Source organism: Typopeltis vanoorti, chromosome 3, assembly GCF_054136105.1.
Source record: "Typopeltis vanoorti isolate ZY-2024b chromosome 3, IOZ_Tvanoo_1.0, whole genome shotgun sequence".
NCBI lineage: Eukaryota > Metazoa > Arthropoda > Arachnida > Uropygi > Thelyphonidae > Typopeltis > Typopeltis vanoorti.
Window position 1 is genome coordinate 118,108,874 of NC_143551.1, and position 18,320 is coordinate 118,127,193.

General features: G+C 35.6%; 1 protein-coding gene across 1 annotated transcript; it reads right to left on the reverse strand.

The window, feature by feature from the left end:
* Positions 1-3,825: 3,825 nt before the first annotated feature.
* Positions 3,826-18,312, reverse strand: LOC150108510 (uncharacterized). Its single transcript, XM_090415926.1, has 2 exons — positions 18,052-18,312; positions 3,826-5,097 (listed from the first exon to the last, which is right to left on the reverse strand). Exon 2 carries the CDS (start codon positions 4,882-4,884, stop codon positions 4,045-4,047), a length of 840 nt encoding a protein of 279 aa, XP_090272052.1. The 5' UTR covers positions 4,885-5,097; positions 18,052-18,312; the 3' UTR covers positions 3,826-4,044.
* Positions 18,313-18,320: the final 8 nt, after the last annotated feature.

Sequence of the window (18,320 nt, forward strand, 5' to 3'; positions counted from 1 at the left end):
TACAGCACATTAGGTTCCAGACTGCTCGTATAGTGAATCACTGCCCCCCTACTCCCCAATGAATGTAATGGTTTAATAACATTTTTAAGCAGTCATATGTGCATGACTGACATAAATAAAGCATTTGTTTAAGTCAGTTATGCAGATGAAAAATTTAGAATGATTTTTGCTGAAATGGAAGTTTTTCCATTATGGAACATGAATCTACACAAAAAAACATTTAGAACCGAGGCTCACAACATGGGTTTCCGTGATAGAACTGCAATATGCAAGCCACATTACCCGAACTGACATACAGCGTAATCTTCATTGTTGCAAAGAGTGTGTACAGTAGTATGTAGAAGCTTGGAAAGCTGTGCTATGGAGTGACAAATCATGCTATACCCTCTACCGAGCAGATGCCCGGTGAATGCCTCTTACTAGAGTGCATAACCACAAATATGAAAAGCGGAGGTGGCATTGTGATGGTATGGTCCTGTTTTTCCTGACCTCTGTTTGTGGGCCACGAACAATGAATTCAGAGAGGTATCTGAACATACTGGACAATGTGATGTTTCCTACATATATTGAAAAGCATCCTTCTCCAGCCATCGCATTGGACAAGTGCAAACCAAACAAAGTAGAAGTTTTATTTTATTTAATCCATTGCAAAATAATTGATAAAGGAAATTTATTCATTCATATACACTTCACAAAGTGCAGAAACAAATGGATTTATATAATAAAATTTTTTAAAAGCAACTGCTTTTTTCTTTCTTTTTTATGACTTGAAATAAGATAATATTAAGATGGTTCAACATTATTTTTAGTAATAAATAATCTACTGAAATGAAACTGGCATGTCATATATATTTAAAAATTTGTAAAAATGTGCTTGCCAGATGGATGTCTAAGGGATATGTTATAAGGTTAAGAAAATAAGATGCTTCAAATGCCAGAAATATGGACGTGCCCAAAGAAGTGCAACTAGCACTGGACAGCCTGGTGTGAACATGTTAAGTTTAAGAGATACTAGTGCTACAAAGATAACTTAATCATGAAATCTTTGACGTAATAATGCAAGAAGTTGAAAGCTAACAGCATGTTGCTACACAAGACTCATTAATGTCTCAGTGGTTTATTCAAAAAATGAACTATATTTTAGTCAACATTAAAATTATTATAGCATGCATTAAAAACATATTTGATTTATTGAAATACTAGCATAAAACACTGAATTACCAGTACATTTTTTAAATGATTTTTGCTTCATTTAGCAGTATTGCAATCCTATATGGTATTATATGGGAAGAGATTAATCCAGGAGAAAGCAAGTGACTAGTAGTGCTGAAGTTTTATATACTTGGACTGCTATTTAACTGCACATTAATGATATAGGAAATATTTAGTTGTTTACCGATTATGAAAAACTAGGCAGAACAATAGTTAGTTAACAAAGCTGATGTAGCAGTCCTGCAGGATGATTTAAATAGACTGGCAGTATGGGGCCAGGGACAATGTGCTAGTTTAATGAAGCAAAGTCTAAAGTTATGCAATTTTTGAAATGAAAACATCACATCCGTGTTATACTGACAAAACTGAACTACAGAAAATCGTTGAGAGAGTTGAAATTCAAAGACATGCTACAAATGTGACAAATATAGCCACATCACTGTGCAAAGATTTGGTTGCCTGGATTTCTTGGGGATAAGGAAATGGAGAATATCCAGATGCAAGTGCTGCTTATGCGAATAGATTAAATGTAGTATGCAGGTCACAAGCATCACTTGATGGACAGAAAAGAGAGAAATATATATATTACTGAAGGCAATTTTATAGAGCAGATGCAGAAGAAATTTGTTTTCAATATATGATATAAATGGAGAGAACAAGAAAGGTCAACTCCTGGAAATTGTATAACAGCACTGTTAGGAAAATATAAACTAAATTTTTTGCTTAGAGAGTAATGAATGAATAGAATGGGATACCATTCCATTCATTCATCATTCTGAGTAGAACTGTCATGAGTGCTGCGTCGTGAGTTCAAGGAAAGGTATGACAGGTACTGTGTGAATAATGGTTAGTGCAAGACTCTCCATGACAAGATGGACTCAATGGAGATATTTATGTATTAATAAGGATTCTATAGTTGCAGGAAGTGTCACTGTCATGTTATAAAGAATTAAAACAAGAATATAACTGCAATAATGATTTTAAGAATTCTATAGGCAGTAAGGTATATGCCTACCAGAATAAGTCAGTGGTAGACTTCGCTTCCTAATTCCACTTTGAAGAATCAGCACCACTTTCAACTACACCATCGTTCGGAATCCAGATTATAGTAACAGTACTGACACCAAATCTAGACAAGTCTTTTTTTCTGCTCATAAACTTATCTGTTATCAATATTAGCTATTTTTAATCAAACTTTTTTTTTTTTTTAAAAAAAAAAGGATGATGCTTCTTTAGCAGAATTCCTTGACAATTTTCATTAAGGACCCTTCTCAATTTTTAAGACTTATCACTGCATGTAATTTCCCCCTACCCTACAAGGAATGTTTCCTCTTTTACAAGACGATACATTAGGTATAACCTAATTCAACGTCAGCCCAAACATCCATCCATCTGTTCCCTATTGTATACAAATAGCTGAGGATGACCTTAAAATGAAGACTGAAATGTTGAACTAAGAATTTTTTTAAAATATTTAATAAATTAAATGTATATTCAATAAAGTTCTCAATGGATGTAGTATTCTCCTAACTCATTAATTTCCCCAACTTTTTCAACTGGTGTTCTAAGAGCTGTACCCCTCCCCCTAATTAAAAGTCTAACATCTAAAGCAGTGATGGCGAACCTTTTTACCCAGGTGTGTCAAACATCTTTTTATTTTAAACATTGACGTTGTTCATGTGCCACTTGCATACATGCATTATAAATTTAACTACTTAATCATAGATGGTGACTTATACATATCATATTAGACTATTTATTTAATAGGACATTGATATACAATCTATGAATTCATATTATACAATTATTTTAATAAACTGAAATTAGTTTTTTCATCAGAATACCAATATTTTTCAACATCCAAGGTGTGTCACCTGAAACCCTCAAGTGTGTCAGTGCTAACACGCGTGTCATAGGTTCGCCATCACTGATCTAAAGCCTAATCGAACATTTGATTAAATTTTAATGAATTTTATCATGTCATTCCCACTTACGTTTCAAATCAATATCACATTTAATGCTATACCATGGGTAAACTTCCATTAATAAGGATTGCTGGTTTCATAATGGGCAATGAAAAATATTAAACCTAAGGACCATTACATTACATACCAGTGGGATTCTAGTCCACCTATTGACACTATGAGAAGAGCAGTAATATTTACTCAGCCAGCCAGACCGGCAATTATAAAAAGCAATATTTTAATAAGCTACTTTATACAATGTCAGAAGTTGTTTGTGCAGTCGTGTTTGGTTTTCAAAAATTTGCTAAAAATGACTACGTTTTCACAAAAAGTTCATGAAGCTGATAATATTTCAGCTTGTTTGGTGAAATGCTGTCAGCTGCTTATTATGGCACAGGAGCACCAACACTTTTTAAATTTTAACACTTTTCAACACATTTCCCGGTGGAAAGTTACAAAGCTATTTCAGATATGCTTGCTTAGATATGAGTTTCATATGATAGTTAGTGATTTTCTTTGACACAATACCAAATAATCTGATATTGATTTGATACTGTGCAAAAGAGTGAAATTTAATTTATTAACTTTTATATTTGTATTTTTCTGCATGAATAAAATCACTTTGTGAATAAATTACATAAAACAAAAATTATAGGTTTCAGTAATTTTTAATTATACTCGACAATAACATAAATAAAACTGTAGTCTCAGAAATGATACAGAATTGCAGCGGTATTTGTCATAACAAATGATGCATCAAATGAAATGAACATCCACTGATAATAAGACAAAAAATGAAATTTAAATGAACTGCCATTGATTATATTAAAACAGAAAATGAAACTGAAATGAACCGCCACTGATAACATTAAAACAGCTTGCACAATTGCTCATCATCGGGAACATTTTCATCTTGCGAATTTTCATCACTTGTTGATCCACTACAATCTTCACTGCCTTGCTGACGAGCTTGTTTCAAACATTTATTGCGATGTCTCAGTACAGCATTTTCTTCTTGTAAATGTAAAAGTTGTTTCTGAAGTTCTGCTAATGGATCACAAAGTGCAAACTCTTTTTGGATTTCACGAACACGGCGTTCCAGTTTTGTATATATCCCAACCAGTTTCTCATGTGGACACTCCATCAGTTCTTCAAACCGTGCACCACTATATGCCAATTCAAAATCCCTGGCATAAAAGGCAGTTACATCTGAATCTTGTGGGGATATATATTCATAATCTATATCTCTGAAAGCTGCATCTTCTCCATAACTCCCTACATTTTTTTTAATGCTTTCATCTGTATCTTGCTCATCTTCTTCACTATGAGGTGTTGGACTCTCAAAACTGAAATATAAACGAGAATTTTCATGATCATCAATAATAAACTGCGTAGAATTGAACGGAGCTCTGGGAACTTGTAATGGCCTTATAAGTACAGATACACCTTTCTTTTTTTTGATTGGAGTTGATGTTACTTTAAAATGTCGAGTTTCAGGTTCAGCTTGTTTGATATCCTGGGCTGAAAAAGTACAGTTATCACTTGTTAAATCAGGTTGCTGCAAAAAGTCCTTGTGATCATCTTCACTTTTCTGTGGACCAGATAGTTCACTATCTGATCTAAATTTTCGTTTCTTACCCCTCCGAGTTCTTTTATGTTTTTGGCCTGAACTCAAAGACATGTCTTTATCTTTAGTATCACTGCTCATATCACTGATTTTGAGTAAAATTTTGTAAACTTATACCAGATAAAGCTGTATTCATTGACTGAATTTACACTATTTACACAACACACATATGAACTCTTATGCATTACATTTATGCAATACAAAGAACTCCGACATGTTTGACACCAATAGTTCCTGTTCAACTCTTAGAATTAGCTAATTCTTGGAATAGTTCTTTTGGTAATTTAGCAATCTCTGTTAAAAATAAATAAATAAACAATTAACTTTCAATAGCCAGTAATAAAAGATAATAAGTAATAAATTTGTAGTATTAAATGGTTATCATTACCTACTCATGTAATAAAGTGTGTAATTTCAGGCTAAAAAAACTTCCTACCACATAGTATCTTTTTGCTAAGAAACTGTGCACCACTTCATGAAAAATGTATTTTATATGGCCACTTACACACCATCAGTACAAAGGTATTTCAAAATAATAATCATAAGATAATAGCATAATGCAATTGAAAATGTCATGTTCAATGAAGGAGCAGTAATGGGGAAAGAGAACTGAATAAGTAATGAGCATCTGCCTTTTCTGTTTCCTCATATGACAATGAGATGATATTACACATCCTATTGCCACAAAGAACATCTCGGGGTGCAAAACATATAAGGAACTTTTTCGAACAGCAAGGAATAGAGAAGACTGGAAGATCCTGCTCAAGAGAAGACTCAACCCGTCTTAGATGGAAGAGAAGATTGCCACACTATCAGCTGCATGATGACAACAGACTGGAAACTTAGTCACATGTTGGTGTGCTGTAATCCAGTTTTTGCATGTTAATACTGCAACTGGTAACAGTGGCAGACATTCATTACCAGTTGGTAGAAGTCTACAGAATATGCTCAGAATGTTTGAACACGACTAACACTACTCTAACAACTGACTGTTTCAGATAGCCATACATCAAAAATGCTCTGGAATACTGTATAAAAGTGACACTATGCTGAGTGATAATGATATTCAACACCTGGGTGGTTATGGAATTACAAATGATCTGGACACCCACAGCAGTTCTAGGATAGAATCAGAAATAGCCAGGTTTTGCGCTGTGGTTTCTAACTGAAAGCTGTGTGTAGCACCTGTCATAACACACTAAGCAACTAAGGGACATTTTGTTATGCCTAAGAGCATCAAAAACTAAAAATGGTATCTCAAACATTTTACATATTTTTGTGAATTTAGTGATGGCAAAATAGTGCTTGCCTAGATGCAGCATATATCTTAACAGTTCCTGTGTAGCGCTATTTTGTAGACACTAGTTTATACAGGTATCTCCAGAGTCAGAAGATCATCACTCTATTATCATATGGAGCAGTTCATAAACCTGCAACAATTTTTGTCACTCACCTCTGGATCCTTTCCACCACTTCCTTATGAAGGAATCTGCATCTCCAGACCTCTGTATAGTAGTTCAGACGTGGTCTTACTAGAGCCTTATATAAGAGAACAATAATTTCTGTATCCCTGCAGTTTAGTGTTCTTCAACAGCCACATAATCTGATGCGCTGTTATCACTAACTTTGCAATATGCCATCGCAACTTCAACCCCCCCCACTGTCTACGATCATTCTCAAGTCCCCGCCCTCACCAGTTTCCTGCAGTTCATTTCCATCAATATAGTACATCACCTTACACTTGACCATATTAAACCAGCAGCCATTTACCTTACCCATACTGCTAGTCAATTTAAGCCTTCCTGTAGGATCTGTGCATCACCTTCATTTACCATAATTCTTCAACTGTTTCTTGTGATGAAAATGCAAAATGATTTCACACTATATTTGGTCTTGCAGGCTCTCATGCTAAAATACTGAAATATAATGTATCACATTCTTATTTCTCAATTTTCTCATTCTTATGAAAGCTGCTTTCTTTAGACAAGAATTTAGGAAGGTAATTTTATAACTGCTTTATTACTACTGAATATCTCAAGGCAATAGTGAAATAAATCCACAAAAGTAGGCTTCGTTGGCTATTCTCTTTTGGTGAAGTTAATTTGCAGGCAGCACTGAAAAGTAGACTTTAATGCTTTCAAAGAGCCATAGCTCAGTTAGTAACAAATTTTGCTGAAATCCATCAATTCAACACATAGGATTATTAGAAATAAAAATAAAAGTGGCTGCTATTATTACCAGCTAATTTTTTTCGTTACTTTTTGATGACATTAAGATTGAAAAGATGCTCATATTTTATAAGTTTTTTAAGATCTGTTACATTTATAAAAAATATTTGCAATTTACACACAAAAAATACTATTGATAGTGGTGGGCAGTAGACAGTACTGTGTGTATAGTAACAGTCATTGTGGGTAGTTGGAGGATTAGGTAGGTGAGATCTGTGTAGCAGAGTATAGAGTACCCTCTTGCGACAAGTCCTTGGAGGTGTAACATAAATAATAATATTTGGACTCCCCCCCCCTCGAAACACACACACACACACAGCAATAATCCATTTGAATGATTATCTCTGTGTAATGATACCAAACAAATCATTTACAACTTTGCTGTTATGACACACACGTGTCTAAACCTAAGGACACACATCATTCAAATTTTTGAATAGTGCACAAAGTGGGCAGGTGCTAGGACTCAACAGGATAAAAGGCAAAAGGCTGCACTAAGCAAACTATGTTTGAATGAAGCTCTTTTCAGAAATAAAGGTTGTAAACTTGGATGTCTCAAAGACATCTAGATGATTTCACACAGGGAAGAATTATTGGAAAGCTTGAAGACCGCAGAATTACTGATGCCAGAGAGACTGGAATCTCATATAGTATTGTATCCAGGCCCTGGACATCATTTCAAACTAATGGAATGTGTTCCAGACATTTGGTAAAAGGTTGCCCTCACTACCATGGAGCACGAAGACAGATTTTTGGTTATAACAGCAAAACATAATCGACACACCACAGCAGCTCAGCTTGCAAGTCAGCTCCATTCAAGCACAGGTATAAGGATATCTCAACACTGTGGCAATATGTCTGTGAAAAGTAGGTTTATACCCAAAGGTCTGTAGACTGTGCCCCTTAATCCACAGCTTATTGTAGAGCATATTTTAAGAGGTGTTGTATTTATAAAATTGGACAAGACAGAGTACATAAGCCCAATGTCCAATGGGCTTAATGTACTCTTTACAGATGAGTCATTTTGGTCTTTCCTCTGATTCTAGATGAAACTTGATCTGGCATGAAAGTGGTACTAATTACCATCACAAGAATGTTCTTGAAAGGGATAAATATGGTGGTGCTAGGGGTGTGGGGAAGCATTATGATTAATGGACACACCGAACTACAAATGCTTGAAAAAGGGACTATGCCTGGTAAATGATACTGCAAAAAGTTCTTCAATATCATGTTCAATTGTTCTGTGGTGCAGTAGGTGAAGAATTCATTTTTATAGATAACAATGTCATACCACACTGTACACGAGTAGTGGAGATACCTCTAGAGACTGAGGATATTAATCGAATCAAATGGTCAGCACACTCCTGAGATCTCAACCCCATGGAACATGTTTGGAATGCAATAGTGAGATATGCATTGCTGCTTGAAATCTCTCCAGAAAGAAAACAATGTTTATCCTTGCTCTAAAAGAGAAGTGGGCCAGTTTGCCTAAAGAATTCTTTAGTCAATTGGTGCTAAGCATGGTATGGTGTTGTAAGAGCTGCATTGCAGTTTGGGGCATATTCCATATTGAAATGCCTCTGCATAGTTTTCTGTAAGCACTGCATGTTAATTCTTTAATTATGTCCTAGGAAATTTGTAACTTTTGCCAAAAGCATATTGCAATGTAATTTGTAAGAAACTGCTTTCCAGCTGTGGTCAGACAACTGGGAACTATTTAACTACCTCCACTTAATTAACTCTTCAATTATGAAACCTGCAAGATGTTTTCCTACTGTGGTTGGATAATTGAGAGAGAGAAAGTTTTTTTTTTTTTTTGCCAAGTAACTCGGGTTTTTCATCCCACATACAGGCAAATCAGCCATGAGAACAAACACGGTTTACATAAAAAAAAAAAGATCGAGTAGTGAGGGCATGTAGTGGAGTAGTGTGCCCTCCCACAATTAGTCCTTGGGAGATGTCACACAATAATATAATGATAATAAAACCAAGATGTCTGAATTACAAAAAGCAAATAAATGTTTGTTATAAATTTGTAAAGAAACCAATTTATTACATCTAAAATGAGAAATTTTGATTAAAAAGTTTCTATCATTTTTTTCTCAATCTGTTTTATGATAAAAATCTGGAGATAGTCCGGAGATGATCAATTAATGCAATATAGGAATGGAATGTTAAGTAAGAGAAGTTGAAGAAATATAAATCAGAGTTCAGTGGACAGACAAAATACGCAATATTAAAAAACAAAATGAATGAATGCACGCACACATACGAGGTGTGTGTGTGTGGGAGGGTTCTACTGGAATGATGCAGAGATTGTACACAGAGCAAAACGAAAGGGAGGGGAAAAACAAGCAGTCATCATGACAGTTGCACAAGAGTGGGGTGGATATGTTGAATGGATTGCTGGAGTTTGCTGTAATTACTAAAAGTTTCAAAGGAACTTAAAGTTCAATGTGGAAGTCCACACACTACACGATTTTTTTTACATGATTTCGAATAACACGGTTTAGAAAACAAAAGCAATTCTATTTTTACATGCCATATTTTGATTTAATATGGTTCAACTGGTGCTTATTTTTAAAATTTTTGTTTGAATTCAGTTCTATTAAATAGGGTATTATTATTTCCTAGAATGGTACATATGTACTTAAACTTGAATTTTGGGGAACTCCCAAAAAAAAAAAAAAAAAAAAAAAAAAAAAAAAAAAAAAATTGTAGTTACAATTCCCCGAAGTTAAGCCAGCAGATGATCCGTTATATCACTTGCCGTTGGTTCCTGGAAGCAGAAGGGTGATGCTATGCTAATTCATAGAAGTTAAGTTAGTCTGTTATAGCAGGCCCGCCTAAATAAAGCTGCTTGGAAGGAGTTAAGCTGTTTGCTAAACAATCATTTCTTGTTTACAATTAGAAAGAGTTACATGTCTTGTGTTTTGTTCGTGCAATAGAGTTCGTGTCTAAGACCAAGGGCAAGGCAATGAAAGGTGTGGATTATAACATGTTACCAGTGCACTGGAAGGCAAACAAAAAAAGGTTGGGTTACAAGAGAAATTTTAATGAATGGTTCCATCAATGTTTTTTCCAAAAGTTAAATGCTTTTTTGATTTTTTTTTTTTTGGGGAGGTGGGGGGGGGGAATCTGGACTTTGAAGTTTTATTGATTATAGACAATGCACCTGGCCATCCTGTTTCAGAACATCCAAATGTGGAATTTTGTTTTCTGTCACTTAACACAACCACTAGACTAGGATTTGATCACTACCTTCTAAACTTACTAAATAAGAAGAACATTCCCATACATTTCGGATAAACTAGATAAGGATAACTTACTGACAGTTATTGATGTGTGGAAGAAATTTTCTATTTTGGATTGCATCAAACTTGCTAAGTTGGTGTTATCAGAATTGAAACCAACTTTAAATGCATGCTGGAAAGCTACTTGTCCAGAATGTGTAAAAAAGAAAAACCCTGTACCTTTGCATACAACTGAATATCCCAATATCATCAGATTACCACATGGAGTTGGCAGAAAAGGATTTGCTTCCAATCTGCAGATATTGAAGAATTGATGATTGACATGGCTGTTAGTGATGAAGAGATTCCACTCACTGCAGGATTAATTAAAGAAGGGCTTCTAATGGCTAGTAAATTGCAAAGTCATTTTCTTACACATGATCCAAATACTGAACGAGCTGAACAGTTTAAACGTGAACTGAAATCATGTATAGTGCAATTTGAAGAATTATTACACAAAGACCTAGTCAAAACAGGATATCAAAGATTAATTACAGAGTTTATGGTAAAAAAAATAAATAATCAACCTTCAGAATTATTGCTAATTTAGTTCCTTTTACTGAAGAAAATGTTTTGCCATTACAGTATGAACAGGTTTCAAGTGATGGAAGTGATTTAATTCCAGTCTCACACAAAAGAATGCAGCTGCTATCAGAAAATGACAGTGAATAAAATTTAATAACTAATAACCATATGCATGGGCGTATTTGGGCCATTTCGAATTTGTTTCATTAGTAACACACTATTTTCTTTAAGAAAGATACATATGTATATACATTAAATAAGCATTTAAAATTTAAAAAAATATTCCATTAAAATTAAATAGTATTTTATTCAATGATTTTCACATTATTATTATTATTTGAAACCTCCAAGGAGTCAAAGGACTCATCGAGGGAGGGAACCGGCTCTAAAGCTTCGTCTCCGTTCAATCATGAACTTAACACAACTTCACCAACGCCATCTACCGCTGACCACCACTACTATTTCCACAGACAATAACAAACATCCATGCCCATGGTGGGATTCGAACCTGCAGTCTTTTAGCTGGAGAGCTGATACGCTATCCACTCGGCCAACCAAGCTGGTAAATATATTTCATTTGAAAATAACTTATTGTTCATATCGGGTTTTCACATCCGAAGCCATTCTTCTATTTTTTCATATGCACTGTATTCTTTTTTACAGGTTTTTTTCTGGAACCAATCTGTGTAAATGGAGAATTGGATGTATTGTGTTCTCAAAAGATATGTTTAAATTACAACATAATTTTACTGTAGATCATAAAAAATCTTCTACAAAAACCTATAAATATTAATTCTTACAAAAATATCTCACATCACCTAGTCATCCAAACCTGACTTATTATTCTTAACAGAACCTCAACTGGCAATCTACTGTTCATCTCAACAGCCAAAAGTTCATTTTGTTTAACTGGCATCCCATGCCAGAGAATTATTATACAAAATTATTAATTATCCAAACGAAACATATTTGCCAGCTTGGTTGGCCGAGTGGATAGCGTATCTGCTCTCCAGCTAAAAGGCTGCGGGTTCAAATCCCACCATGGGCATGGATGTTTGTTATTGTCTGTGGAAATATTAGTGAGGAATTGAATTCCCAACTCCTATTTGAGGCTGGGAATTCAATTCCTCAGTATCCCTGTCTGCATGAACAGTTCCACTGTTCATACAGACAGGGATGCTGAGGAATTTTCCATAAGCAACAACCTAACATGGGAAATCTCCTTTCCAGAATATCAGACAACTCTCATCAACCTGTCAACACTTGACCTTCACAAGTTCCCTTTCCAAATACACTGTAGATATCAATTCACCTCTTGATACTCAGATCACAACTTCATAAGTCTCCACCAAATGATTCTCAGTCTTTTGTGTCCTTTGGCACTACAAGAGTGTGCCAAATGAAATGAACTCCATGACTTCTATTCCTCCTTCCCATGATCTGATTACTGCTTCTGTTTTCCTGATCCAAATGCCTGCTCAAACTGAATAACAGAGATCATCCTAATAAGAAAGAAAGCCTTCATCCCTTACTCCACCTAAAATTCTGATCACTATCCAAGCCTCACTTTTCTAAGAAGTGTGCCAATGCAGTATAAGAAAAAAACTCAGCACACCATGAATGGCTTAAAACTAAAATCCCAGCTGCATGCTTCATAGCTCACAATACCTGTAAACAAAAAAAAACCCATCAACACATCTAAATCAGTTGGAAGTTTATTTTGCACTTGGTTAGACTATAATAAATTTTGTTTAATCCTTTATCCAAGTGTAGGCAAACAAAGTTTGTGCCTGAAAATATCTTCAGGACTGAGGGAAGGTGGTACATCTGTTGGCAACTCGTAGCAAAAGGTGGACCAAGCTTTCATCACTCCTTGTCTTAGTATCTCCCATAATGTGAAGCACATCTCCTTGGGGGACATGTATAATGCTATGCATTAAGGGAAGGGCCACTACCCAGACTGGTTTCGAACTTTATTGAGGTCTCATCAGTGAGAGGCAGACCCAAAAGTGGTGATACTAAGGCAGAAGCAATGGAGAGGTCATATTTACCTATACGAGTTGTCAAAGGGTGTACCACCTTATTATTAGATTACTCTGGACTTAGAGACAGTTGTTGGATGTTTATTTTGCACTTGGTTAGACTATAATAAATTTAGTTTAATCCTTTATCCAAGTGTGGGCAAACAAAGTTTGCATCTGAAAATATCTTCAGGACTGAGGCAAGGTGGTACATCTGCTGGCAACTCATAGGAAAGGTAGACCAAGCTTTCATCACTCCTTGTCTTAGTATCTCCCATAATGCAAAGCACATCTCCTTGCAAACATGTATAATGCTATGCATTAAGGGAAGGGCCGCTATCACTGACGAGACCTCAATAAAGGTCGAAACCGGTATGGATAGTGGCCCTTCTCTTAATGCATAGCATTATACATGTCTGCAAGGAGATGTGCTTTGCATTATGGGAGATACTAAGACAAGGAGTGATGAAAACTTGGTCTACCTTTGCTACGAGTTGCCAACAGATGTACCACCTTGCCTCAGTCCTGAAGATATTTTCAGGCGCAAACTTTGTTTGCCTACACTTGGATAACGGATTAAACTAAATTTATTATTACATCTAAATCAGATTTTAAAAAGGCCAAATGCTGCAAACTTTACACTCTCTAAATGGCAGTCAAGCATTCTGATCCTTTAAATGAGGCCACTGGATGTAACTTGTTGATCCATGTTTCTAATGATAAATTATCATCCAGACAGCACTATAGTTATAATAACATCACCCAATGACAAGACTGACCTACTGGTATCAGTCTTCTCCAATTCAATGCCGACAAAAGCAACCCCCCCCCCCCCCGACACACACACTTCACTAAGAACTGCTCATTCAATGACACCATTAGTCATCTGCCAGAAAGGAATCAGATAATCCTTAATAACTTGGACACAAAGAAATTATTGGGTCCCAAAGATATCCCATCTGCCGTGCTAAAAAATCTGTGCTTGGAATTAACACCAATTGTTTCACCTTTTGCATCTATTCTATTCAACTAGAATCAACCCAACAGCATGGAAACAAACCCATATTCAACCCAATTCCATAGAAAAATGATAAGCCAAACAACAAACTATTATTCTGACTACTCTTACATCTGTTCTCTCAAAAATGTGTTTCAATAAGGAAATACTGTGAGTAGGCATATTTAAATAAATTATAATACTGAAATTAACTCACATAAAATATTATTTCTTAGTATAATTTTTGTCTGAGTATCAAAGACATCGTCAGTACAAAGTTAATAGAACAATTACTGACAATTCCAAAAGGTGCCGCCTAAGTAGGCCAATGTAAGATAACTAAAAATAGGTCATTAAATTTCCTAAGATATTTAAAAAAAAAATAATAAATAAATAAAATAAAATAAAATATATATATACAATTTTAAAAAAAAAGTTAGGAAAGATTAGCTGATTTAAAAAGTACTATCTCCCACAAAGGGGATAGAATGTAGACCATTGGATCTGTTTAAGTTAGGAGAGTGAAGTAAAATTTCACATGTTTCTTTATAAAGCTGTTCTATGAGGAACCAACTTTTGTGAAGGACTCTTGTCTTGTTCCAATGAACTCTATGTCTAATGTTGATGGCATGCTCTGCAAGTCCAGACTGTTCAGATTCAAGGTACTGAATATAAAATCGTGTTCTTCTAGCCGAAGAAGAGCAGATCTTCCTGTTTGTCCGAAATAAGGTAACTCACAAGAGCAAGGAATCTGGTAGACACCTGGATAACTGAGATGTGGAAGCTTGTCCTTTGGAAAAGGGAGAAAGGTGGAGATATTTCTGATGGGACAAAAGGTATGACAAGGCATTTGTGAATGCATAGCAAAAGTTTTAAAACCACTAAACTGCTCAAAGCTCTTTTGATGAGAGAATTCTTACAGCCATTAGAAAAATGATGTCAACTAACAAACTATTATTCTGACTGCTCTTACATCTGTTCTCTCAAAAACGATACAGACGATCATCAACAGCCAACTTCTGTGCTACTTGGAGGACCACCAGCTAATCAGTGACCAGCAATACGAATTTCCCCACTCTCTATCCACAGCTGATTTTCTGGTCATCACCATTCACCTCTGAGCTCAAGCCAGAGAAAAATTTGGAGAATCTCAAGTGGCTGTTCTCGATATTTGGAATGGCATTTAACAGTTTGGAACAAAAGACCTGTTCATCATGGTACAATCCCTGCAAACTGGGTTGCTTACTATGGGTCAGTGGATGGTTTCCTCTCCTCAGATTTCCCGACAAATGCAGAAGCCCCAGAACCCTGCACTTTCACCCACTCTCTTCCTCCTGTATATAATGACCTGCTCTCACTGACTTCAAATTACATTCAAATTATTTTGCTGATGACAGGACAATCCATTCATCTTTTCATATAGCAAACTTGAAATGCCCAAAAATATTAGAAACCTAAAGATCTGCTATAACTAATGTCCTCAACTCTGATCTCCTTGCTATATTCCAATGGAGTGAGGACTCCATTGGCATATAGCAAGGAGTACTTCAGGCCTCCAATAAGCAGGGAGGGGGTCCCACACTGGGCAATGAAACTCATCTACCACCTTAAGACTATCACAAATATCCATGCCCACAGCAGGATTTAAACCTGAAGGTTGGAGATTGGATATACTAACCAGTCATATCTAATCTCTCTCTTTTATAAAAGACCTTAACATCCACTTCTCCTTCTTGACCTAACTTACACTTCCAGCCTTCCCCAGCACAAATGTATCTCAACCATAGCTTCTAATGTTAAAAACACTGTACTCTTCCATTCAAGGCACTACTTCCCACTTGTACTGCTGCTAACACTGTATAAATCCCAAATCTGCCCAACCATGAATATTGCTTGCACATGTGGGGTGATGCTACCAAACCTCTCTAAGATTGCTTGATGCTATCCAGAAGAGGGCAATCCAGTTAAATGATGATCCAATCCCTCTCACAGACATTCAGTTTCTGCCTATTCTATAGGTAGATTCATGACCAATGCTCTGTGAGCTGGCAACTATCATTCCTCCAATACCATAAGAACAAAATCAGCTGCTGGTCAATCATATATTGCAGTTCCAAATTTGGTGAACCAACTTCTCTGCCTACCCTCTTTGGAACAGGCCTCTTCCCTCTATTCAAAAAGATTTCAACAGATTACTTTCCTCTTATCCACACAGCACTGATGCGCTATAGGTTTTTCGATCCTTTGTTAGTGGATCATATACATATATCAACCACTGAATTAGAAATCTTTATGCAGATGTACAAAAATGTCACTTACGCAGCATATATGCAAAACACATGGTCACATGCATCACCTGTTCTAGGTAACTATTAACCATGCTGCTAATCAGTAATTGTTAATAGACTTGATCACAATGGGAAAACAAAGGATTTTTCGGAGTTCGATAAAGGCCTTATTGCGAGTGCCCATTTGGTTAGGAACGAGATCACTCTTGGCAGTTTTTTCCCACTTGGTTAGACTATAATAAATTTAGTTTAATCCTTTATCCAAGTGTAAGCAAACAAAGTTTGCGCCTGAAGTAACTCATGGTAAAGGTGGACCTAGCTCTCATTACTGAGAGCTTGGTCCACCTTTTCCTTTAATGCTATGCATTAAGGGAATCCTTTATGCATAGCATTATACATGTCAGCAAGGAGATACTAAGACAAGGAATGATGAGAGCTTGGTCCACCTTTATCACGAGTTGCCTCAGTCCTGAAGATACTTCAGGTGCAAACTTTGTTTGCTTACACTTGGATAAAGGATTAAACTAAATTTATTGGAGATCACTGTTGTCTGAGGAGGCTTGTATGGTCAAATAGTACACCCTATGTGCAGCAATTGACCTCTTAAACAAGCATTTAATGAAGGCTGTTCACGACCACATCTCACCGAACTATGCTCATGAAACTGAAGAGGATCAGTATTGCAGTTGCATGTCTACACAGAAACCACTGATTTCTGTGAAGAACTTTCCAGTTCTTCACAGAAATCAGTGGTGGTGTCAGGAACACTGTGATTTGGACACTGGAAGACCGGAAAAAAGATGGTTTGACAAGTCAGTACACCTTGTTCTGTACTGATGGTAAGCAGAGAATTTGGTGGGAGCCATATGGAATGAGTCCAACTTGCCTTGTAAACACAACTGAAGGTTTTGGCAATTAAATTTTATCAGTTTTTCATATTTATCTTTTCTTCTGAAAACCATATAACTGTAAAATTCTCTAGAGCTTTGCTGTCTCTGTCAATATTTCCATTCTAAACACATGCATTACCTTCCAAGCCTGTTCAACCTGAGTACTCTCTGCTTTATACCTCCTCTATATCATCCTCTGAAGCTCCTGCAAAATTTTATGATTCACATCTACTATTTATTTTCAACTTCTGGAATGTAGATTGACACATTTAATGACTGATCTAGAACCAAGTCAGAGTAATTTTTATATCACCTGTAAAATGAATATCTTGGTTATTAATCCTGCAGTTTTCATAATCAGAAATTTATCTTTAATTAAATTTGAATATAAGAGATTTCGATACAGTAGAATACTTATTAATGAAATCTTGTTTTTGGGGTGAATTCCAAGATATTCATCTGTTATTAAAAGGAATATTGACTGCTATTGGTATTTCATTCATAGATCTGTGAACGAATTTTAGATGACATATAATTTTGTCAAAGTAATAAAAGTTCTGGATATGCGATCAACTGATAATGAAATGGGTAATTTCCTAAGATTTTCGCATGAACCTTGAACGCATACCAACAAAATTAAGGAGCTTATAGAGGGGCGTGGTACTCGCGGTTGATAAAAAGCATTGGTTATTTTTTGTTCAAGAAGTAGTGTTTAATCTCTCATAATATCGGGTTAAAGGGTTTACCAAATAATGTCATTCAGGTATATTGAAAGTGACACCTTAACTACCACCACCAACCTAGTCTCAAATTCCAAATACTGGGTCGTGCCCCTCGAAACTGAAAAACGATATCCAGATGTGTGTGAGAGAGAGAAAAATTATTTTTGAAAGATAGTAACAATTATATAATGATTTTCATTTTATCTAACAAAAGGCAATGATTATATACTTTTAGTTATATTTATCTTAATTTTGAGTAAAAATAAGAGCTCCAAACATCTTACCTTAACTTATCACTTATGAGCTTTCCAAAAAAAAAAAAATGATTGCCGCACATACATATCAGCAGTTATGGAAATAATATTTCCACATTAAAAAGAAAGCTGTAACACATATATTATGATATTTCAGAACCTATCTTATATAAAACTTGCACGACCACCTAGATAAGGGAAAAAAAAAAATTGGTTGCAGACTAACTTCCCAACTGGATCTCAAGGTCTTCCGTATAACGTATAAACACAAAATACATACAACACATTCGCTGTCACAC